This window comes from Mustelus asterias, chromosome 11 (assembly GCF_964213995.1).
Source record: "Mustelus asterias chromosome 11, sMusAst1.hap1.1, whole genome shotgun sequence".
Lineage (NCBI taxonomy): Eukaryota > Metazoa > Chordata > Chondrichthyes > Carcharhiniformes > Triakidae > Mustelus > Mustelus asterias.
In genome coordinates this window covers 50811367-50835444 of record NC_135811.1, presented here as the reverse complement: position 1 = coordinate 50835444, position 24078 = coordinate 50811367, and the positions used below count along the sequence as shown (strand labels likewise).

Sequence of the window (24078 nt, the reverse complement as noted above, 5' to 3'; positions counted from 1 at the left end):
CAAATTAGGTTAGTCCATTATAATACTGGAGATCTGGTATCTTCATAGAAAGAAACTAAAATTATAATTTTCTAACTTACTGATCCTTCGCCTTAAAAGGTAAAACCAGAGTGTAATATTCAATTCTCTGGCTTGTTTCAGGTTATTGAAAGAGAATATTTTTCCAGAAAAGCCAGCCTATTTTCAGTAATTCACATACTTGCAAGAAATGTTTGATGAGACTTCAAAAAGAAAATTTAGTTCATTCATCGCTTACTTTACTTACTTGTACTCCATTAGCACCCACTGAACCAGCCATAATCCTACAAGTATCATGCCATTAATCTCACAGATGGAGAAGGCCCATTCCACTCTGTTAAAATAGTCAAAAAATTTATCTGGTAGAGGTGGCTGCTCCTCCTTGGGAGGCACACGTTCGTGGACAACTGAGATCATCACCGTGGTAAGTAGAAAACAGGAAAGTGCATAAAGGAAAGCGACACCAGTCTTCCACCATTCCAGAGAGGATGGAATTTGCTCCAGTTCTGGCATGGGGATTTGAACCATTTCTTTTCGGTAACCATTTGCCAAGCCAGTTCTTTTGGTTTTATTATGGACGTCATTCTCGCTGCCAGCATTCATAGAACCCATGTTAAGATGCCCATTGGCATGACCATTCTTGTGCACTTCAATGTGATGCTCCATCTTTAGTGTTTCTATTTTTTCTAGCAGTTGCTGACCATTGTCTGAGGCAACAAGAGACAGAGGCGGTCTTTGGAAATCTTCCCGAGACAGTTTTAATAAGCCCTGGCCATCAAGCTTGTTCTGAAATGCATCGGTGTACTCCTGCATGCCATGCTCGGTCAGCCAGGCAAGCACATCTTTGGATGACCATTCCACCACCTCCATTTCAGTAATAAAGAAACAAACTTCAGATGAGCGAAAAGTGGGCACTAGTTGGCAGCATCTTCAAAACCGTTATTTTAACCTTCCCAGGTAAAAAAACGTTCTTTCCATGGCTTGTTCATTCTGCCTAGAGAACATTAACAAAATTTGTCTTTCAAGAACCCAGTTTGGCACATGAAGCTGATCTGATGATTTGTTTTTCTAACAGCTAGCACATCATGGCATCCTCGTTGCTTGTATCTTTCAGGCGCAATTAATTTCCATTTTGTGAGGTGGGTGAACCTATTGAGCGGGAGATGGAGGAAGAACAAGAAAAAAAATTAGAAGCGCATATGTAAAAAGAGCCTCTCTGTAAAAAGACGAATAAGAAGCAGAGCATTAGCACCAAAGTGAAATCAGAAAACTAATTTCATACCTCTATCATTTAAGTTTAAATATAAATTGAAGTCACCACGGGCGTGTCTGCTCAGTGCTAAGGCTTTCCAGTGAAGGCAAACAAAAAAAGCTGCTGAATCTCTGAAGGGAAATGTAACTACAAATTAAAGACCTGTAAAGCAACTTCATTTTGAAGTTGCCCACATACATGAGCAGACTTGTATCTTCCATTCCCAATTTAACCGTGTGCTCAATTTAATTAAATTTATGATGTGGAGATGCCAGCGTTGGACTGGGGTAAACACAGCAAGAAGTCTCACAACACCAGGTTAAAGTCCAACAGGTTTATTTGGTAGCAAAAGCCACAAGCTTTCGGAGCTGCCCCTTCGTCAGGTACTTAGAAGCTCCAGAAGCAAATGACACAGAATTCACCTCCACCCAACACACAGGAAATTATCCATGTGCATTAAAATATTAAAACATTGCTGGATCTGCTTTTAGTTGAAGACACCTTCGTCACCTGACGAAGGGGCAGCTCCGAAAGCTAGTGGCTTTTGCTATCGTGCTCAGAGCAAAAATGGAAAACGTCATGACAACTCCGTGACTGTTGGTATTGACCATAACACATGACCCACGCATGTTTAATCACTTTGCAAGTAGTCAACTTTCACACTCCTAATCTTATTGAACATTTTGCAATTACAAGCAAGGAATTTGGCCATCCAGTTTCACAATGCATCATACAAACTGTTTTACTAGATCATGTGGTTTTGTGTGTTTTACCACCAAATTCAGTTAGGTGTACATTACACGCAGATATTCGTGATTGAAGATGAATTCCAAAGTCTGGTTGTGAAGATAAGAGAACAGGATGTTTTGGTAGAGATTCTTTATTGCTCACCACAGTTTATCTCTCCACTCTAACACAACCTTCCTCGTGTTGGCTGATTCTGCTTAATATACACATCTGAATATAATTAGCTAATCAATACCTATTCACATTTAAAAATCTAGCAGCATAGATCCATCAACAGAACCTATTAGATACTAACAGATTTCCCTCTCGAAATTAATTGGCATTCATATAAAAATTCATAAGGTATAGAAAATGATAATACATATCATCTTACTATGCAATCAATCTTTAACACACTCAATATTCCCACCATCTTGAACACAAAACAAAATCAAATAAGGTCGTAACATTAAAATGTCAATGTTCTCATAATCCATTATAATACAAGGAGCCCACTTGGAGGATATCCAACTATTTCTTTGGACCAGCAGTTCTTTTTATGAAACAATTTAACAACTGGTGACATGTGCCGACCCATTTTATTTTGGAAATCTCCTTCCTTTCCAATATTGTTTTATAATCACGAGATCAATCCTCAAACCTCCCCCCGCCCCCCCTCCCGACCCTCCCACCCCCGTGACACACTGTCAAATGGATTTGTCCCTAGTTGCCCCTTAGGAGTTCCTGAAAAATACTTGATAAATGCAGAGCCATATCTGTCACTTCTTTCAACGCAAGTGTCTCCGCAGCCAAGAAACCTCTAATTACTCTATTTTCTTCGATTCCCAGGTTAATGGACAACATTTATTGTTTCTTCCCACTGAAAATATAATGAAACCTGCTGTATTCTAACCACCATCTGGAAGGTTCGCATGCAAGGCATCACTAAAATTAACTTAATCTCTTTTGGATCACCCAGGTCTGGAAACATGTGCGCACATTCTTCTAAACTTGATTTCTTTAACACCGTATTTGCTGTCAGCACTTGGCCAACAACAACAGATTTCAGCATGGTGCTTAATTCTAATACATCGTGTGCATCTGGTCTAATGTGTGTATAACAATTTTAATTGCCTAATTAAGCTTTCTAATTGAAATGCTCCTTCCTTGGTTGCAGAAACTCTTGAGGGGATCTGACCCCCACTTATCGACATCCTATTAAAAGTCTTACCTGAAGAATGTTAAGTCAGGGTTATTCCCCTAGTCTGCCTAATGCCATATGTACTTAGAAGCTCCAGAAGCAAATGACACAAAATTCACCCCCACCCAACACACAGGAAATTATCCATGTGCATTAAAAACATTAAAACATGGCTGGATCTGCTTTTAGCTGAAGACAACCACTTTTTATAGGACAGAGCTAACCCTGGGTGCATTGTTCAGCCCATGAACACACAGTGGAGAAATTATGGAGGCTAAATATCTTTTGGAGGCTTTAAGAATACTTCTCTTTGAAATTGTTCCCCTTGTAGACGTACTGTTTTATGGATTTACATTCCCACGAGTATGGTGCAAAAAGGGGCTGGGAAGATCTTCAAACTTACTTTCCCTGCTGTTGGGAAGTCTATTTTAATTGCCTGGTCTTTTAGTCCCCAAATCCCCAAGCTACAAGACTGGCTTTAGCTTTATACGCAGCATCAGGAAGTACTTTCCCCACACATATCTAACTTGATCAGCACCTCTGTGTTAACACCAAACTCTCTCCAACTGTCAAGTTCTTTTTGCTTTGCCCCCTTTACCAATTTACCATCTAACTTGTTAGCAGCCACTACAGCTTCTCTACTGTGGGGGCTTCTATTTCTTGTGGCGCTCCTAGTCTGCTCTTTGGCTCTTACTCTCAAAGACTTCATGACCCTTTCTGGACGACAACTACTTGACCTGCCCCTCCTGCAACTCGACTTCCTTTCACAAGCTCTTGATCTTTTCCTTGGGCCGTGATCACCGTCAGGCCCACTGTCTGAACTGACACTGCATTTCCTGACTTGCCACATTTTTAAACTTTCTTCTGCCAATCCATAGATCTGATATTCTGTCCCATGTCTTGTACATTCAGCCAGTTTTTCTATTTCCTTGTGGCCTTTCCTGCCCTTCCCAATATGGTGGCTTCCCTCCACTCACTAGCCCCTTCTGGCATATATGTCACCCTAGGTTCCACTTTCTGTGGTTCATCCTGATCTTCACTATCGCTTGGTCTACTTTGTTAGCCCGTTAACTCCCACAATCTGTTGTTTGTACATGTCCTGGGTAAATGTGCGCAAAGTGCATGGTCCATCTTCAATTTCCTTCTGTTCAGGTTCTGATAATGTCTAATCAGTGCCAGTAAGTTGTGCAGATTGTACTTTAACCGTTTGATTACCATGTTGCAAGATTGTTTTGCCATCAGTGCCTATAATTTCTCCTGGGCTGCTCCATTCTTTCAGCCCTTTTCTTTTATAACACACCACGTCTCTGTGCTTACAATTCATTTCCAACTGCCTGATTGCAGGTCTCAACTCTCTCCTGATTTTTTCTGAAATAATCGCCTTAATAAATACATGCTTGGCATTCAAATGTTCTACGAAGTAGCCAAGCATGTTTGGATTCCTGTCACAAACTGAGAGGCTGCAGCCCCTAACTATGCAAAGTTATGTTTTTTTACATGTACTGCCCACACTGTGGCAGTTGTCAATTTACAATTCAGTTGGCCAGCTAAATTTTTTCCTCAATCACGGCGTGATTTCTTTCTCACATCCCACTGTTAATGCTGTGTGCGCATTGCCACAATATTCAGACTTTCACCCCGTACGCCTTAATTCATCAATGGTAAATTCTCGTCCGTGAAGAATTTAGCTGGAGCTCCCAGCCCTGTTGCTATCCATCTTTCCATCATCTTATCGATAATTACTTTTTTTTGCTTTTACTATAAATTACTGTTGACATAGTTGCTATGACTATAAAATGCTGCAAAGATATGCAGGTTGGATGGATTGGCCATGCTAATTTGACCCTTAGTGTCAGGGGATTAGCAGGGTAAATGCGTGGGGTGACAGGGATAAGGCCTGGGTGAGATCGTTGTCGGTGCAGGCTCGATAAGCCGAATGGCCTCCTTCTGTGGAGTTTGAGTAATGATTCCAAGCACCTCATCTCCTCCTTGCCATCTTTTGCATGCTGCTCATCATCTTCATTTCCAATGTGAAGTTTGCTATGCATTCGTGATACTGTGCAAAGCAACTGAGTCAAGCTTTTCAATATCTATGGTTCTGCCCTGATGCTGCACCAGTGCCGATTCCTTCCTTTGCCATCCTATTACCATGACCATTGACATAATTAATTATGAACCAGAAGACGAGAAGAAATTTGCAAGTCCCTTATTAACTGCTGTTCACTTAGATTTAAAGTAAAAATAAATCATGAAGACTGGGCTTATTCTGAGTTGTGGATGAATTGTACCTTTTCCAGTGTTTTAGGAAAGTGCCGGAGGAACACGATGAAGGATTATGTAGGTGCGGTTGAGATTAGAAAGGAAAGAGTATAATGGTTTTTATCAATATTCATCCTCGTCTTCCTGAAGTGCAATTATTTCTACTACAAGTTCAGAAAAGGAAAGCAAACCAAGCCAAGTATTCCTTGCCACAGGAGCGTTGACTATAATTAAGTCTATGGTTAATACTTAATTATAAGTATTCTAAGACTTTGTGCCTCCCTATAAAAGATTTAAATCAATATCTTTCCACATTTTACTAAAATATCAGGCAACTCATTACACCAGTCAGTGGCATGGAAGGACATTTCTACAATAAATCTGTAAGACAGGGGCAGCACGGTGGCACTGCCTCACAGCGCCAGGGACCAGGTTCAATTTCCAGCTTGGTCATTGTCTGTGTGGAGTTTGCACGTTCTCCCCGTGTCTGCGTGGGTTTCTTCCGGGTGCTGTGGTTTCCTCCCACAGTCTGAAAGATGTGCTGGTTAGGTACATTGACCCAAACAGGCGCTGGACTGTGGCAACTAGAGGAATTTCACAGCAACTTCATTGCAGTGTTAACGCAAGCCTTACTTGTGACTAATAAATAAACAAACTTTATGCAACTTTTCAACAGTCATTTAAACAAATTATTTTAAAATACTATTGGACAGTCATTGTCAGAGTTTTCAGCCATAATGCTCAATACCATATGTTTTACTCTCAACAAAATTCATTCTATTTTGGATAAATAGTAATTCCTGCTCTTCTACTAACCTACCCCTGGTTCCGTGTCCGACAAACTAAAGTGTAGCTTTATCAAACATTTTACAATATATTATATTTTGCATTAACAATCTACAACACAATAAAAGCCCCATTTAAAGTGGGCTTGGGCAAGATGCTCTATCGGAGAGTTGGTGCAGATTCAATGGGCCAAATGGCCTCCTTCTGCATTGCAGGGATTTTATGATATTCCATGATAGTGCGTCAGATAAAATGGTTTCAGAGGAAGGGCTACCAGCAGCTTTGCAAATAATTAACATATGCAATATATTTTAGTGGTCTTCAACAAAAGTAGATATTCTTATGCAACTTGGAGCTCCTTCACATGTATTGCAATTTTTTTTTAAGTACAATGCTTCCCCCTTTAGAAATGGAGCGTGCTGTGACTGGCCAAGCTACTACTCAAAATTAATTCCAGGCCCAATTCCTCTGGCTGGTGTCTGGGGATTGGAGAGGTGTCAAGTGAATTAACAGTCTGCTCCCTCTCCACTTTCTCTACTGTCAATAAGAGTGGCTTAATGGTGCCCCATTATTATGGGTGCTATATTGTGTTCAGCAGCTCTCCTGGAGAACAACATCTTGCAAGGATTTGGAAAGAACGCGATTGTAACTTTTTCAGTAGAACACTGCAGGAGTTAAAGCATTAGATAATTAGATAACGGTGACAATTAATTCAAATGAAACATTCCCAAGTTAGAGAAATTAATTAAAGTTTCCTTTCAAGTTTCATTTTTGTTACACTGCCCATTTAAGGGGCTGAGTTAATTTGCTTTCACTGGTGGAGAGTACAAGGAGACACTTATTGGCACTGGTGGTGGATTGTAATTAGGAGCAATGCATTTGTAATAGTTCACTTTGTGAATATGTTTAAAACTGAGTAAAGTTGACTTCTAGTCTCCTCCTTCACCAACTAGCTGTCAGAAGTTTCTGATTCATGCTATAACAAACAAGTTTGTGTCAACTAGTAAGAGATAAAACTCTCAAGGTTGGCTGTGCCCACTGCATTCTTCTTTTGGATCCTCAAACTTTACTTGGGATTGCCAAAATCACTTCATCTCCTGCCTCCAGTTACCCACTCTCTTCCAAATGCACTCTGGTCACCACATCTTTCCATCTGGTCTTAAAACTTCCTCCTCTTCTTCCTGGCAATTCCATCTCCATCACTCACTTCACCATATTTCCTCTCTGCAACAGGTGACCATATCATGTCTATCTCTTTTGGCTACTTTCTTCAATGTTCTCACAATTTTCACTGACACCTTGATGCACTAGTTCCTGATTTTGTCCTTTCTCATTGTGCAACACAACCATCTTTGCATCTTCATCTCATTAGCATCCAGTCGGTATTCCTCTCGAATGTTTCCAAGGTTCCTGCAGTAAATAACAAGGCCTGTCCCCACTATAATCTGCAACTTGAATCTCCTCTAAAAGCATATTTTTTCCACAAACAAATGACTTTTCGAGATGCATTCCAGTCCTCCCACAGGGCAGGGTGAACCGCAAAACTGATTATAACTGCACCCGCCCAACCCAAAAACAGACACCCACATTTGGACCTCTGTCCTAATCAACATCACAGCTTATATACGAAAGAGCAGGTCGGAATTTTAACAAACAGTCCAGTAAGATATGCTCTACACTGTATTGAAATTGATGCATTTTAAAGAGGCTTTGGAATAAAGGGGTGGGTTCATGAAATGGAGTGCGGACTCAAGACAAGGTCTGAGCGCTTCCATTATTCTAGAGTTGAGTCACTCATTATAAAATCTTTAAGGCAGTTATCATTTTCTCTCCAAGCACTGTGCTTCTGTGGTTTATTCGGTGTCCTTACATGCATCAGAAATGTTTCATAATTTTCATCCACACTGGAATCGGCGCTTAGTTCAACAATATGATCATTGTTTAATAAAATTAATCCAAACACAAAATTAAGAATATTTTCCTCTCACTTGCCATTAAATTCAACATGAAATAGTGTACTGGTAACTTCTACAATCTATGAAACTTCAAGCTATATATTTACAGTCATCTGGAGTACTGAACTTGAGTATTGGTGAAAGGAAACTTTACTGTCAAAGCTTTTCATCTTGCACTCATTAGGATAAAACTAACAATACCAAATTTCAAAGGGATCAAAAGGGTGTTGGATTGGTTGGCAAGTCAAGACTGATTGGCTGAGACTACGCCATGGTCCACCATGCCAGGTGAGCGAAAGCTTGGTTACTATATACGTGGCTGTTGCCGATAAGGTCAATTTTATGCCCCGAATACTTCAAATTACCCTGGAACACAAGGTGCCTCAAAAATTTGAGCAAGCTACCATTTTATGCTGCTATACAATCGCGAAATGAGTAGTATTCTCCCCTAACAGGATGCTGCATCAAGCCAAAAAAGTCTTTCTGCTACCACACAATGAATAATGTAATACATGAGTTTCAGTGCCAGTGTAATGCAAGGTATGTAAGTCTTGCGTCACAAAGACTGGTGAATTGTATCAAACAGCAACTGCCCCAGATGTTTGTAACAGGCAGAAAAAGTACTGACTGTACTCTACCAGATGTGCTTGCAGAACTCAGTTAGATTATAACACTAGATTGGATATCACTGCCTGAACAATCCCAACTGTGCTAAGAATTACATTAGCGAACAATTAAGATTAGCTGAGCTTGCAACATAGATCACTCATGCTTACTAGAAGCTACATATATTCATTGGCTGGGCCCTGTCCTCTTCAAACAGAAGAAATTTATCCAGGCATTGCATCTTTTTCAATTAAAACAAAAGCAGGGGAGCCTGTTCCCTGGTGCATCCCCCATGGCAATGTTTTGACAAATCAGAGTCCACTTGTCATTTTTGAATTTGGACAAAATCTTGAAGGTTGTTCCCTGATGCATTCATCATAACAACTCAACCAATCAGCACCTTTTTTCCCCCTGCAGTATAAACTGATGTTCCTCTTGAAATTTATATTTGTGTGTCTGCCCTGATGAGTGCAAGACGAAAGGCTTCAACAGCATGTCTCTTTTTCAGCAAAATTCAAGCCGTGTATTTGAACATTCTATTATTGAGAAAGCTAACCCCAAAACGATGTTTACTTAAATTCTACATATGGTAAATTTTGACATCGTTTTGCAGAATATTCCCACTTAAGACTGTCTCTTCTCACATCAAATGCACAGCTTTTGAAAAGTGAATTTATGAATAATTGCTCTGCTCAAAACAGAGAGTGAAATTCACTTACCACAAATCAATAATGGAAATGGAAGAGTGAGGAGGTCCTAAAGAATGAGCACAAAGAGGTTGGAAGGAAGTTAAAAAGCAGGACCCCGAGGGTAGGAATCTCAGGATTGCTACCCGAGCCACATGCCACTGAGGGCAGGAGTAGGATGCTTGGGCGGATGAACATGTGGCTGAGGAACTGGTGTAGGGGGCAGGGTTTCCAATTCTTGGATCATTGGGACCTCTTCTGGGGCAGGTGGGACCTGTACAAGAGAGACGGGTTACACCTAAACTACAAGGGGACCAATATACTTGCAGGGAGATTTGCTAGTGTTATTGGGGAGCTTTTAAACTAGATTTGCAGGGGGATGGGAACCAGAGTGCCACAGCAGATAGTGGAGCAGGGGTAAAAAGACAGGTTAGTTCAAGCAAAATCACAAATGGAAGGGTAGAGTGTGGTGGAAATAATTTTTTGAGGTGTGTCTATTTCAATGCCAGGAGTATTGTGGGGAAGACAGATGAGCTGAAGGCGTGGATAGACACATGGAAATATGACATTATAGCCATTAGTGAAACTTGGCTACAGGAGGGGCAGGATTGGCAGCTCAATGTTCCAGGGTTCCAATGTTTCAGGCGGGATAGAGGCAGAGGGATTAAAGGTGGGGGGGGTGGCATTGTTGGTCAGGGAAAATGTTACAGCGGTACTCAGGCAGGATAGATTAGGGAGCTTGTCTACAGAGGCCCTATGGGTGGAGCTGAGAAACAGGAAAGGTATGACCACATTAATGGGGTTGTATTATAGACCACCCAATAGTCAGCGAGAATTGGAGGCGCAAATCTGCAGAGAGATAGCTGACAACTGCAAGAAACACAAAGTTGTGATAGTAGGGGATTTTAATTTTCCACATATAGATTGGGACTCGCATACTGTTAAAGGTTTAGACGGGGTAGAGTTTGTAAAATGTGTTCAGGAGAATTTTCTACATCAGTATATAGAGGTGCCGACTAGAGAGGATGCGATATTGGATCTCCTATTGGGAAATGAGTTAGGGCAGGTGATGGATGTGAGTGTGAGGGAACACTTTGGATCCAGTGATCATAATGCCATTAGTTTCAACCTGATCATGGATAAGGATAGATCTGGTCCTCGGGTTGAAGTTCTGAACTGGAAAAAGGCCAAATTTGATGAAATGAGAAGGGATCTGGGAAGTGTGGATTGGCACAGGCTGTTCTCTGGTAAGGATGTAAATGGAAAGTGGGAGGCCTTCAAAGGAGAAATTTTGAGAGTGCAGAGTTTGTATGTTCCTGTCAGGATTAAAGGCAAAGTAAATAGGAATAAGGAACCTTGGTTCTCGAGGGAGATTGTAACACTGATTAAGAGGAAGAGAGAGTTGTATGAAATGTACAGGCAGCAAGGAACACATCAGATGCTCGAGGAGTATAAAAAGTGCAAGAAGCTACTTAAGAGGCAAATCAGGAGGGCTAAAAGAAGACATGAGGTTGCTTTGGCAGACAGAGTGAAGGAAAATCCAAAGAGCTTCTATAGGTATGTTAGGAGCAAAAGGATAGTGAGGGATAAAATTGGTCCTCTTGAAGACCAGAGTGGTAGACTGTATATGGAACCAAAAGAGATGGGGGAGATACGGTTTTTTTGCATTCGTATTTACTGAGGAAACGGGCATGAAGTCTACGGAAATAGGGCAAACAGGTAGGGAGGTCATGGAACCTTTACGGATTAAAGGGGAGGAGGTGCTCGCTTTCTTGAGGCAAATCAGAGTGAATAAATCCCCAGGAACGGACAGGGTATTCCCACGGACCTTGAGGGAAGCTAGTGTTGAACTGTTGAACAGGGGCCCTGCCAGACATATTTAAAATGTCAGTATTCACGGGGGAGGTGCCGGATGATTGGAGGGTGGCTCACGTTGTTCCGTTGTTTAAAAAAGGTTCCAAAAGAAATCCAGGAAATTATAGGCCAGTAAGTTTGACGTCGGTGGTGGGCAAGTTATTGGAAGGTGTGATAAGGGATAGGATCTACAAATATTTGGATAGACAGGGACTTATTAGGGAGAGTCAACATGGCTTTGTGCGTGGTAGGTCATGTTTGACCAATCTATTAGAGTTTTTCGAGGAGGTTACCAAGAAAGTGGATGAAGGGAAGGCGGTGGATGTTGTCTACCTGGATTTCAGCAAGGCCTTTGACAAGGTCCCTCATGGGAGGTTAGTTAGGAAGGTTCAGTCGCTAGGTATACATGGGGAGGTAGTAAATTGGATAAGACACTGGCTCAATGGAAGAAGCCAGAGAGTGGTTGTGGAGGATTGCTTCTCTGAGTGGAGGCCTGTGACTAGTGGTGTGCCGCAGGGATCGGTGTTGGGTCCATTGTTGTTTGTCATCTATATCAATGATCTGGATGATAACGTGGTAAATTGGATCAGCAAGTTTGCTGATGATACAAAGATTGGAGGTGTAGTGGACAGTGAGGAAGGTTTTCAAAGCTTGCACAGAGATTTGGACCAACTAGAAAAATGGGCTGAAAAATGGCAAATGGAATTTAACGCAGACAAGTGTGAGATATTGCACTTTGGAAGGACAAACCACTGTAGAACGCACAGGGTAAATGGTAGGACTCTGAAGAGTGCAGTTGAACAGAGGGATCTGGGAATACAGGTACAGAATTCCCTAAATGTGACGTCACAGGTGGATAGGGTCGTAAAGAGTGCCTTTGGTACATTGGCCTTTATAAATCGGAGTATCGAGTATAAAAGTTGGAGTGTTATGGTAAGGTTATATAAGGCATTGGTGAGGCCGAATTTGGACAATTGTGTACAGTTTTGGTCACCTAGTTACAGGAAGGATGTAAATAAGGTTGAAAGAGTGCAGAGAAGGTTCACAAGGATGTTGCCGGGACTTGAGAAGCTGAGTTACAGAGAGAGATTGAATAGGTTGGGACTTTATTCCCTGGAGCGTAGAAGATTGAGGGGAGATTTGATAGAGGTGTATAAGATCTTGATGGGTATAGATAGAGTGAATGCAAGCAGGCTTTTTCCGCTGAGGCCAGGGGAGAAAAAAACCAGAGGGCATGGGTTAAGGGTGAAAGGAGAAAAGTTTAAAGGGAATATTAGGGGGGGGCTTCTTCACGCAGAGAGTGGTGGGAGTGTGGAATGAGCTGCCGGATAAAGTGGTAAATTTTAACACTTTAAACTTTTAAGAAAAACTTGGACAGGTTCATGGATGAGAGGGGTGTGGAGGGATATGGTCCAAGTGCAGGTCAGTGGGACTAGGCAAAAAAATGGTTCGGCACAGACAAGAAGGGCCAAAAGGCCTGTTTCTGAGCTGTAATTTTCTATGGTTCTATGGAAATGTGGACTACACTTCTTGCGTTATCAGCTATTTATCTCCATTAAAATTCTTGTCTGGGTAATATATATCTATAGGCAAACACATGAAGAATGGCCAGTCACAGCAGCAAACAAGCAGGCATTAGAATTGCAGTACATGTCATGTGCTGCTGGACAATGGGACATGCAAATTGCAGGAGGCCATGTCAGGAGTGACTGTACCTCACCAAGAATCCATGCCAGGATGGGAGGATTGTATTCAAGTGAAAGATTTTGCCAAAGAGTGCGCTGCCTAACTGTACCCCAGTAAAAATCCACATTTGGAGGTGTAAGTGGTTCTTTAATCATATCAAAGGGAGATTCCATGCCAAGGGTCTGTGGTAGGAAAGATTTGGGAAGAGAGAGAATGGGGGAACCATACTCCAACCCACCTTGCGCTGTTTGGGCTAAAGGGTCTGATTTTGCACCATATATCCTATGCAATCCTATGTTACATGGTCTAACATTACAAAACAATGTTTCATCTGATTGCGTGCAAATCCAGAGTTCTTTGAGATTGGAAATACTGCAACAATTCCCCTTCATGCCATTGCGTCATTTATGTTTCAGACGCCATTCAGCCCAACGGACGTGGCTGATCATCCATTTAAATACCTTTCCCCTCATTATGTTAAAATTCCTTTGCTATGAGACCCCAAGTGTGACATTTGGCCCATCAAGTCTGCTCCGTCATTCAATGAGATCATGACTGACCTAATATAATCCTCAACTCCAATTTCCCACCTTATCCCCATAACCATCGATTGCCTTATTAAAAATCTGTCTACCTCAGCCTTGAACACATACTTAACTCAGCCTCTACAGCCATCTGGGGTAAAGAATTTCAAGGATTCACTATCCTTAGAGAGAAGAAATTCCTCCTTAGCTCTGTCTCTGAGGTGACCCCTTACTCTGAGATTATGCCCTCTGGTCCTAGGCTCTCCTATAAAAGGGGAAAACAACCTCTCTACCCTGTCAAGGCCCCTGGGAATCCTATATGTCTCAATAAGGTCGCCCCTCATTCTTCTAAACTCCAATGACTAAAGGCACAACTTACTTAAGCTTTCCTCATGAGAAAAGCCCTCCATACCTAGGATCAACTGTCTGAACCTTTTCTGGGCTGCCTCCAATACCAGTACATTTTTTCCTTAGATAAGGGGACTAAAACTGTTCACAGTATTCCAAGTGTGGCCTAACTTGTGCCTTGTATACTTTTGGCAAGACTTCCCTATTTCTAGCCTCCATTCTCTTTGAAATAAAGGCTAACATTCCATTTGCCTTCTCTATTACTTGAACTTGCATGCCAGTTTTTTGAGAGCCCCCCATCCCTCCATGTTGCAGCTTTCTGTAGTCTCATTTGAATAATATTTGGCTCCTTTTTGCTTCCTACCGGAGTGCATAACTTCACATTTTTCAATATTATGTTCCATTTGTCAAGTTTCTGTCCACTTACCTAACCTGTCGATAGCCTTCTGTAGACTCTTTGCATCACCCTCACCACTTGCCTTGCACCTAATTTTGATGTCATCTGCAAACTTGGTAATAGTACATTTACTTTCCTCGTCCATGTCATTAATATATATTGTAAATAATTGTGGCCCCAGCACTGATCTCTCCAGCACTCCACTAGTTATAGATCATCCCGAAAATGCCCCTCTTATCCCAACTCAGTCTTCTATCAGTTAGCTAATTCTCTATCCATGCGAATACACTACCACCAACACTGTGGGCTCTTATCTTAAAGTAGTTTTTTGTGAGATACTTCACTAAATGCTTTTTTGGAAACCCAAGTATATTATATCTACTGGTTCCGCTTTATCCACCCTGCTTGTTACCACCTTAAAAGAATTCTAATAAATTTGACAGGCATGATTTTCCCTTCATGAAGCCATGCTGACTCTACTTGATTATATGTTGCATTTCTAAAGGTTTTGCTAACACTTCCTTTATAATGGACTTTAACATTTTCCCAATGGCATAAGTTAAGCTAATTGGCCTTATAGTTACCTTTTTTTTTGTCTCCCTCCCTTTTTGAATAAGGACTGTTTCCCAATCCTCTGGGACTCTTTTGAAATTTAAGGATTCTTGGAAGATTACAACCAATGCATCCACTATCTCTGGAGCTACTTCCTTTAATATCCTGGGATGCAGCCAATTAGGTCCAGGGGTCTTATCGGAGTACTTTTTCTCCAGTGATAGTTATTGTATTTATTTCCTCTCCCCCACGCCCTTCTGCTCCTTGATTATTTAGTATTTTTGGAATGTTAATGTCTTCTGCCGTGAAGACTGACGCAAAGTATTTATCTCCTGTAACATTTCCTGTTTCCCGATTATTATTTCCCCAGTCTCATTCCCCAGAGGGCCCGTGTTTAATTTTGCCTCCCTCTTCCTTTTCATATCAATGTGGTCACTGAAGTTACACAATTGCTGTCTTAAATATGCACGGCTGTTTCTTTTTAACTATTTCAATTTGACCCAATCCAAGACACCAAAAGCTTGCCATTTAACAACAGCAGCACAGACACTTCAAAAACATTCAGCAGAAGCACAATGTAGGGTAGAACTGGAGCCAATATCTACTCCAAATACATATAACATTACACATGACAGCTCATAACATTACACATGACAGCTCATAACCCAACATCACAGTTTCAACACATGTCTCTAGGGGGCTCAAGTAAATGCCCCGTTAATACCCATCAATTACTAGATTTCCCTCTAAGAGTTAATAAACAACAGAAATTTCAAAAGTTAGATCAACGCCCCCATATTCTGTACAAAACAAGATGTTGTGAGGTGACTCTACCTGAAGATCCCTAACAATTTCTTTGTACGTCTGACAGTGATGACTTGCATCACACATCAAAATTTAAAGATTTATTTTCCCTACTGCATTTGTTTCAAGCCATAAAGGTCAACACAAGACCTTTTTCTCACTCAGTTTTCATGGTGTGCTTCATCTCACAATGAACATACATCTATTTAATGGGTGTACAATATTCTGCCTGCCCCCATTACAGAATCTCAAAAAAATATTTCACAAATAGAACCCCATCTCCACTGCCTCTGCAAGAACCAGTGGTTCAGTAGCTAAAGTATTTTTAACAACCCAGTTTGCACAGCTGCACTATAATGCCCACCAGGAAGATTAACACATGAAGCATTGCTAAAAATGACTAGTTTCGTATTTTGGGGTCAATTAAGGATGTACATTTTAAGTATACCCTCTTCCTGATTTAATGTTCTATTGGCCGTTAAAATAGTCTATTTTAGTTATTTAACGTCACCAAAACTCAGCATCTGGTCTAGTTTGCATGCTCAATCTGTTTAAGTGGCCAATCAAGAATTGCAATTGCTCTCTTTTTTAAAATACATATTTCAATGATGGCCTGTTACAATTAACAAGGATAGGAGCAGCACACTAAAATGCTTGTAGCTGTCTGGCTGTTTTGAACAAAGTAAAGCTTAAACCAAAGATCGATCTCAGTTTTTGCAGAATAAACTCAAAATTTAGAGCTGCTAAATGATTTTAAATCAAAAGGAATTTAAAAAAATTAATTTAACAAAAGAAAAAATAGCTTCTAAAATGTAAATCACCACTTGCCTTTTGGCTTCCGAGTCATGTCTGCAGATGAGTAATTCACACCACAGAGCAAAACGTACTCTGAGAAGGTTTGTACGTGGAAATAAAAGCAAAGCTGATTCAGTACTGTGACTATAACTATTTCCACTTAAGAGGCAGAGAAGCTAAAAGCAAGCCTATTCAAAAAGCAGGATGTACTCGACAAGACAATGAATACTGTGTGTATTGCAATATTTTATGCAATGTACCTGTTCTGAGTTTGTACATTAAAACATCAACTACCTCAGGATCATGTCATTTTCAATGAATTGACATAATTGCGAATATTTTTCATGCTTAGAAATCTATTTTCCCATCACAGGAAGTATTTATCATCTAGCCGCACTGTTAACTTAAATCAGTGGTTCCCAAAGGGTGCGGCGTGCCACACTGGTGCAACAAGAGAGGATGGCAAGTGTGGCGGGAAGATTCCAGGACAATCAAAGAAACATTTAAACATGGATTAGATATTTTTCCAAAGTGAGAGCAAGAGCATCAAGTGATGCATTGTTTTATACTTTCTGGATGTCCCATGATCATATTATAAAGTAGTTGTGTTCAATGTTATGAATCAAGCACTGCTAGGAGTTGTTTTTGAATGTATTTATCAATAAAAAATTTGGTGTGGCGCGAGTAAATTTTTATTCCGAAAGTGCGACCCAGTGAAAAATGTTTGGGAACCACTGACTTAAACTATCGAAATCACTTTGCACTTCTGCCGGATCTTGGTGGCAATTTCATTGTTTAAACTGGCTTAAAATTTTACTAAAATGAAATCTGTGGTCACTAAGTTGCCATTAGGATATTGGTAAAGCATCATGGCAGGCATCCTTCAGTAAACAGACTTGTATTTCTAGCTTTCACAGGACATTGCAATGATTTCAGATGTTCTGTAGGATGTGGTATTTACAATGAAATTACTTTTTGAAGTGTCGCCATTACTGCAACTCAGCAAATTTTGCGCACAACCAATCTCATGTTGCTTTCAACTTTTTTCCAAAAGCATGAAGCAACTTGAAAAAACCCATCTCCTTTTCTGGCTCTTCCAAAATAGCACCAGAAACTTGTGGCAGAAAAAAGGATCTTACCCCGAGCACTAGTGTAAACAGGGCGGCAAGTGAACAAATGTCGTTTTCAGACAATCACCTCATTTAAACCAGACAGGACTAGCGAAAAACAACCCTTTAGTGACTTGCTAGTCAAATGTTCTTCCTTCACTTTAGGCCATTATAATTCTGCAAAACTGAACGTCATGCTTTATCTAAAAAAAAAATACCCCCAGCACCTGGTTTGTTACCGTCATGTCAATACAGCGTATTTTTCATATACCTTAACAATTCAAACTGCTATATTTGCCGCACTGCCACTTCACAATAACATTCACGCATCATCACTTTTCAAATTCATGTGCTTTCTTGCAAACCTCCAACCAACTCAGTGATTTGTGGAGGCCAGTGCACATCTTGTCATGTTATGTTATGCTTCCCAACAGGTTTCCTCTCCCAAAGAGCATACTTATGTCAACCCGTTTGTGTATTTACAAGAACCAGCAGGATAATCATCATCTAATCAGATTTATCACTGCTGTCAGTCATTTCCTCAAAAAGGAATTGAGCACTCCAAAGCTGGGTTAACCAAAGTGCTTCATTATACTCATGGGAAGAGCAAAAGCAGCAATATTGCAGATGCTATTTCCTTTAATTGCTGGCCCCAAAATTACTTTCCCACAAATCGCACTATGGGTGCACATTTCAAGAATTCCTGGGAGGCATGTTAACTTATGAAAAACATATATTTTGCAGGTTTCTATCAAGAGGAGGCATCTTTGCGTCCACGCATTACCAGCATTTCCCCTCATCAAGTTTGTTCTTTATCCGCAAAATTAAGAGGGTCTTGGTTGTGCTCGTTAAAGCAAGGGATCTCAAATGCGACAGTTGATGTTAAACTTTTAAATTCATTGCTTCACTAAATTCATTTGCCACAAAACTGCTCACAAAATGGCCTTCAGCAGTAAACGTCCTGGGAAAATTTAACTGCAAGTAATTGGCTTTTATTCACAACTGCTATAACAGGAAAATAATCATTGGGATTCCCTGCCAAATGATTCCAGAGCTCAACCCCTCCCTCCTTAAAAGCATCTAGTGTGGCTCAAGAGTAGTTATCACAAAGAACACTCCACCACAATATTATTTTTTTGAAGCATCAAGCTTTCTCCTGTTCAATTTTACTTTTTAATAAAGGCCAAAATATATGAAATTACGTGTAAACAGTTTTTTTTCCAATAGAGCAGTCACTTGACAACTGATCCGAGGATTACAATTTCACATACTTCAATGGCACAATCAGCATCAAGCTTTATCAGTGCAAAGCCCATTAAACAACAAAACTTACATTCAGAAGGCCTGAACTGTAGCTGCAGCAACACTCAGCACGTCAGCTGTTATCTCAACAGGCCCACTCAAAGAATTAACCTCTTCAGTTCATACAAAACGCAATTCTGAAGTACATTACTGTTATGAAGGTACCAAAACAAACTACATTATGGGGAAGTTATGCAAGTAGTGGCCTAGACGAGAACAGGCAGAAGTCGGGAGAAAGAAAAGCTGATATCTGCATACAAGGAGCAGTGGCATACAGCTGGCAATGAAATGCTTTAGGAGACTGCAACTTGTCAAGGCTTTAACTAAGAAACCAATCACAAATTAATGAATTAAAATCGGAGCTAAAATATTGGTAAGTGGGAACATATCGTCAACTGAAAAGAATAAAAAGACTTGAGGCCAACGGAAACATCCAAGCAGTGTACAAACCCATTATGTTGTTCAATGTAGACTGTAAATCCTCTGGTAAATACACACTTGCTTACTTTAGAATTACAGAATGGTTATAGCACAGAAGGTAGCTAATCAAGTTCACTGCGTCTGTGCCAGTGCTTTCCAACAGCAACCAAGGTAGTTCCAATACTCTTTCCCTGTAACGTTGATTTTTTTTCTAAATTTGCAGATTCTAAATCCAATTCCTTTTGAAATAAGTCCCCCCCCCCCCCCAACCCTAGGCAGAGCATTTTTATTTAATTATTTACTGTGTGTTTTTAAAAAAAGGTGTGCCTTCATCGCCAATGGTTTCTTTGCCAATCATCTGAAATCTCCTCTTGTTCTTGACCCCACCAGAAGGAACAGTTTACTCTCATGATTTTGAGCACCTCTAACAAATCCCCATCCAACCCGCTCTCCGAGGAGAACAATCTCAGATTCTCCAACCTTCGTCACTGAAATTCCTTATTTCACGAAACATGCCCAAGTCTTTCTTGCACCCTCGTTAAGTCTTTGCACCCTTCCTAAAGTGCCCAAAAATGGACACAACACTCCCGCTGAGGCTGACCAAGTCTATAACTCCAAAGTAACTTCCTTGCTATTGTACTCTATGCTTCAATTTATGAAGCCCAGGACCCCACGTCATTTTTAAACCACCTTCATCGATAGGTGCGAGATTGGGACTCGCATACTGTTAGAGGTTTAGACGGGGTAGAGTTTGTAAAATGTGTTCAGGAGAATTTTCTACATCAGTATATAGAGGTGCCGACTAGAGAGGATGCGATATTGGATCTCCTATTGGGAAATGAGTTAGGGCAGGTGATGGATGTGAGTGTGAGGGAACACTTTGGATCCAGTGATCATAATGCCATTAGTTTCAACCTGATCATGGATAAGGATAGATCTGGTCCTCGGGTTGAAGTTCTGAACTGGAAAAAGGCCAAATTTGATGAAATGAGAAGGGATCTGGGAAGTGTGGATTGGCACAGGCTGTTCTCTGGTAAGGATGTAAATGGAAAGTGGGAGGCCTTCAAAGGAGAAATTTTGAGAGTGCAGAGTTTGTATGTTCCTGTCAGGATTAAAGGCAAAGTAAATAGGAATAAGGAACCTTGGTTCTCGAGGGAGATTGTAACACTGATTAAGAGGAAGAGAGAGTTGTATGAAATGTACAGGCAGCAAGGAACACATCAGATGCTCGAGGAGTATAAAAAGTGCAAGAAGCTACTTAAGAGGCAAATCAGGAGGGCTAAAAGAAGACATGAGGTTGCTTTGGCAGACAGAGTGAAGGAAAATCCAAAGAGCTTCTATAGGTATGTTAGGAGCAAAAGGATAGTGAGGGATAAAATTGGTCCTCTTGAAGACCAGAGTGGTAGACTGTGTATGGAACCAAAAGAGATGGGGGAGATACTAAATGGTTTTTTTGCATCCGTATTTACTGAGGAAACGGGCATGGAGTCTACGGAAATAGGGCAAACTGGTAGGGAGGCCATGGAACCTTTACAGATTAAAGGGGAGGAGGTGCTCGCTGTCTTGAGGCAAATCAGAGTGAATAAATTCCCAGGACCGGACAGGGTATTCCCACGGACCTTGAGGGAAGCTAGTGTTGAACTGTTGAACAGGGGCCCTGGCAGACATATTTAAAATGTCAGTATTCACGGGGGAGGTGCCGGATGATTGGAGGGTGGCTCATGTTGTTCCGTTGTTTAAAAAAGGTTCCAAAAGAAATCCAGGAAATTATAGGCCAGGAAGTTTGACGTCGGTGGTGGGCAAGTTATTGGAAGGTGTGATAAGGGATAGGATCTACAAATATTTGGATAGACAGGGACTTATTAGGGAGAGTCAACATGGCTTTGTGCGTGGTAGGTCATGTTTGACCAATCTATTGGAGTTTTTCGAGGAGGTTACCAGGAAAGTGGATGAAGGGAAGGCGGTGGATGTTGTCTACCTGGATTTCAGCAAGGCCTTTGACAAGGTCCCTCATGGGAGGTTAGTTAGGAAGGTTCATTCACTAGGTATACATGGGGAGGTAGTAAATTGGATAAGACACTGGCTCAATGGAAGAAGCCAGAGAGTGGTTGTGGAGGATTGCTTCTCTGAGTGGAGGCCTGTGACTAGTGGTGTGCCGCAGGGATCGGTGTTGGGTCCATTGTTGTTTGTCATCTATATCAATGATCTGGATGATAATGTGGTAAATTGGATCAGCAAGTTTGCTGATAATACAAAGATTGGAGGTGTAGTGGACAGTGAGAAAGGTTTTCAAAGCTTGCAGAGGGATTTGGACCAACTAGAAAAATGGGCTGAAAAATGGCAAATGGAATTTAACGCAGATAAGTGTGAGATATTGCACTTTGGAAGGACAAACCAAAGAACAACGTACAGGGTAAATGGTAGGACTCTGAAGAGTGCAGTTGAACAGAGGGATCTGGGAATACAGGTACAGAATTCCCTAAAAGTGACGTCACAGGTGGATAGGGTCGTAAAGAGTGCCTTTGGTACACTGGCCTTTATAAATCGGAGTATCGAGTATAAAAGTTGGAGTGTTATGGTAAGGTTATACAAGGCATTGGTGAGGCCGAATTTGGAGTATTGTGTACAGTTTTGGTCACCTAGTTACAGGAAGGATGTAAATAAGATTGAAAGAGTGCAGAGAAGGTTCACAAGGATGTTGCCAGGACTTGAGATGCTGAGTTACAGAGAGCGATTGAATAGGTTGGGACTTTATTCCCTGGAGCGTAGAAGATTGAGGGGAGATTTGATAGAGGTGTATAAGATCTTGATGGGTATAGATAGAGTGAATGCAAGCAGGCTTTTTCCGCTGAGGCCAGGGGAGGAAAAAACCAGAGGGCATGGGTTAAGGGTGAAAAGAGAAAAGTTTAAAGGGAATATTAGGGGGGGCTTCTTCACGCAGAGAGTGGTGGGAGTGTGGAATGAGCTGCCGGATAAAGTGGTAAATGCGGGGTCACTTTTAACACTTAAGAAAAACTTGGACAGGTTCATGGATGAGAGGGGTGTGGAGGGATATGGTCCAAGTGCAGGTCAGTGGGACTAGGCATAAAATGGTTTGGCACAGACAAGAAGGGCCAAAAGGCCTGTTTCTGAGCTGTAATTTTCTATGGTTCTATATCCCCAGGTAACTTTGTTCCTGAACTCATTAGAATTATTTTTTAAATTACCTTTCCTCGATGTATCACCACATTTTTCTGCATTAAATTTAACCTGCCACCTGTCTTTCCACCAGCCAATCTACATCATTTTGAAGTTTATCGCTATCCCCATTGGTTCAAAATATTTGCACAAATTTTGTGCCATCAGCAAATTTTAAACTTTGTGACCTAATCATAGAACCCCTACAGTACAGAGGGAGGCCATTCGGCCCATCGAGTCTGTACCAACACAATCCCACCCAGGCCCTATTCCTGTAACCCCACAAATTTATCCTGCTAATCCCCTGACATTAACGGTCAATTTAGCATGGCCAATCAACCTAACCTGCACATCTTTGGAGTATGGGAGGAAACCGGAGCACCCAGAGGAATCCCACACAGACAGGGGGAGAATGTGCAAACTCCACAGATAGTGAGCCGAGGCCAGGATTGAACTTGGGTCCCTGGCGCTGTGAGGCAGCAGTGCTAACCACTGTGCCACCGACCTGTTACACTCAAGTCTAAGCTATTAATATAGATCAAGAAAAACAGTGGTCCGAATAAAATCCCTCTGGAGAACATCAGTCATACCTTTCATCAGTCGGAAAAACAACTGTTCTCACTGCACCCTGTATTCTGTAGCTCAGCCAACTTTGTATTCATGTTGACACTGTCCCTTTTATTTTATGGGCCTCAACTATGCTGACAATCCTATCATGTGGTTGGATAACTGCACAGAAGAAATGTTATAATACTGAAGGAAGCCGTTCAGCCTATCACATCAATGCCAGCTCTCCTGTCTATGCCCTTTTTGTTAATACATATCAAGAGCAAAGGACCCAACATCACCCCTGGAGAACTCCACAACAGACCTTCTTCCAGTCGTGACCACTACTGTTTCCTGTCACTCAGCCAATTTTGTTTTGATGCTGCTATTGCCCTTTTATTCCATGAGCTACAACTTCACCCAGGAAGCCCAGGATGAACCTGTATCTGGGGTCAGCATTGCAGATGTCAGAGCAATTTTCTCGAAGGTCAACCCAAGGAAAGTGACTGGCCCAGATGGAGTACCCGGACAAGCACTCAGATCCTGCCCAGATCAGCTGGCGGGCATATTCAAAGACATCTTCAACCTCTCTTTACAACAATCTGAGATCCCTACCTGCTTCAAGAAGACGACCATCATCCCGGTAACTAAGTAAAACCAAGCAGCATGCCTTAATGACTATCAGCCGGTGGCTCTGACATCCATCATTATGAAGTGCTTCAAAAGACGAGTCATGGCACTAATCAATGCCAGCCTCCCGGACTACCTGGATCCACTACAGTTCGCCTACCACCACAACAGGTCCATAGCAGACGCCATCTCCTTGGCCCTGCACTCAACCCTGGAACATCTAGATAACAAGGACACCTATGTCAGACCCCTATTTATTGACTACAGCTCAGCCTTCAACACGATTATTCCCACAAAACTCATCTCCAAACTCCGTGGCCTGGGCCTCGGCACCTCCCTCTGTGACTGGATCCCGAACTTCCTAACTCACAGACCACAATCAGTAAGGATAGGCAACAACACCTCCTCCACGATCATCCTCAACACTGGTGCCCCACAAGGCTGG

The 24078-nt window shown here is 41.5% G+C and overlaps 1 protein-coding gene across 13 annotated transcripts in view; it reads right to left on the bottom strand.

The window, feature by feature from the left end:
• Nucleotides 1-24078, bottom strand: part of LOC144500532 (phosphatidylcholine:ceramide cholinephosphotransferase 1-like) — a 189251-nt gene that overhangs the window by 31267 nt on the left and 133906 nt on the right. For 10 of the 13 annotated variants that reach the window (XM_078223600.1, XM_078223594.1, XM_078223593.1 and 7 more), the window contains one exon: nt 266-1167. In XM_078223600.1, the coding sequence (XP_078079726.1) occupies nt 266-888 (623 nt within the window). In that variant the 5' untranslated portion in view covers nt 889-1167. Of the gene's footprint in view, nt 1-265; nt 1168-16482; nt 16543-24078 lie in introns of all 13 variants that reach the window. The other 3 variants (XM_078223597.1, XM_078223596.1, XM_078223601.1) reach the window with 1 other exon arrangement.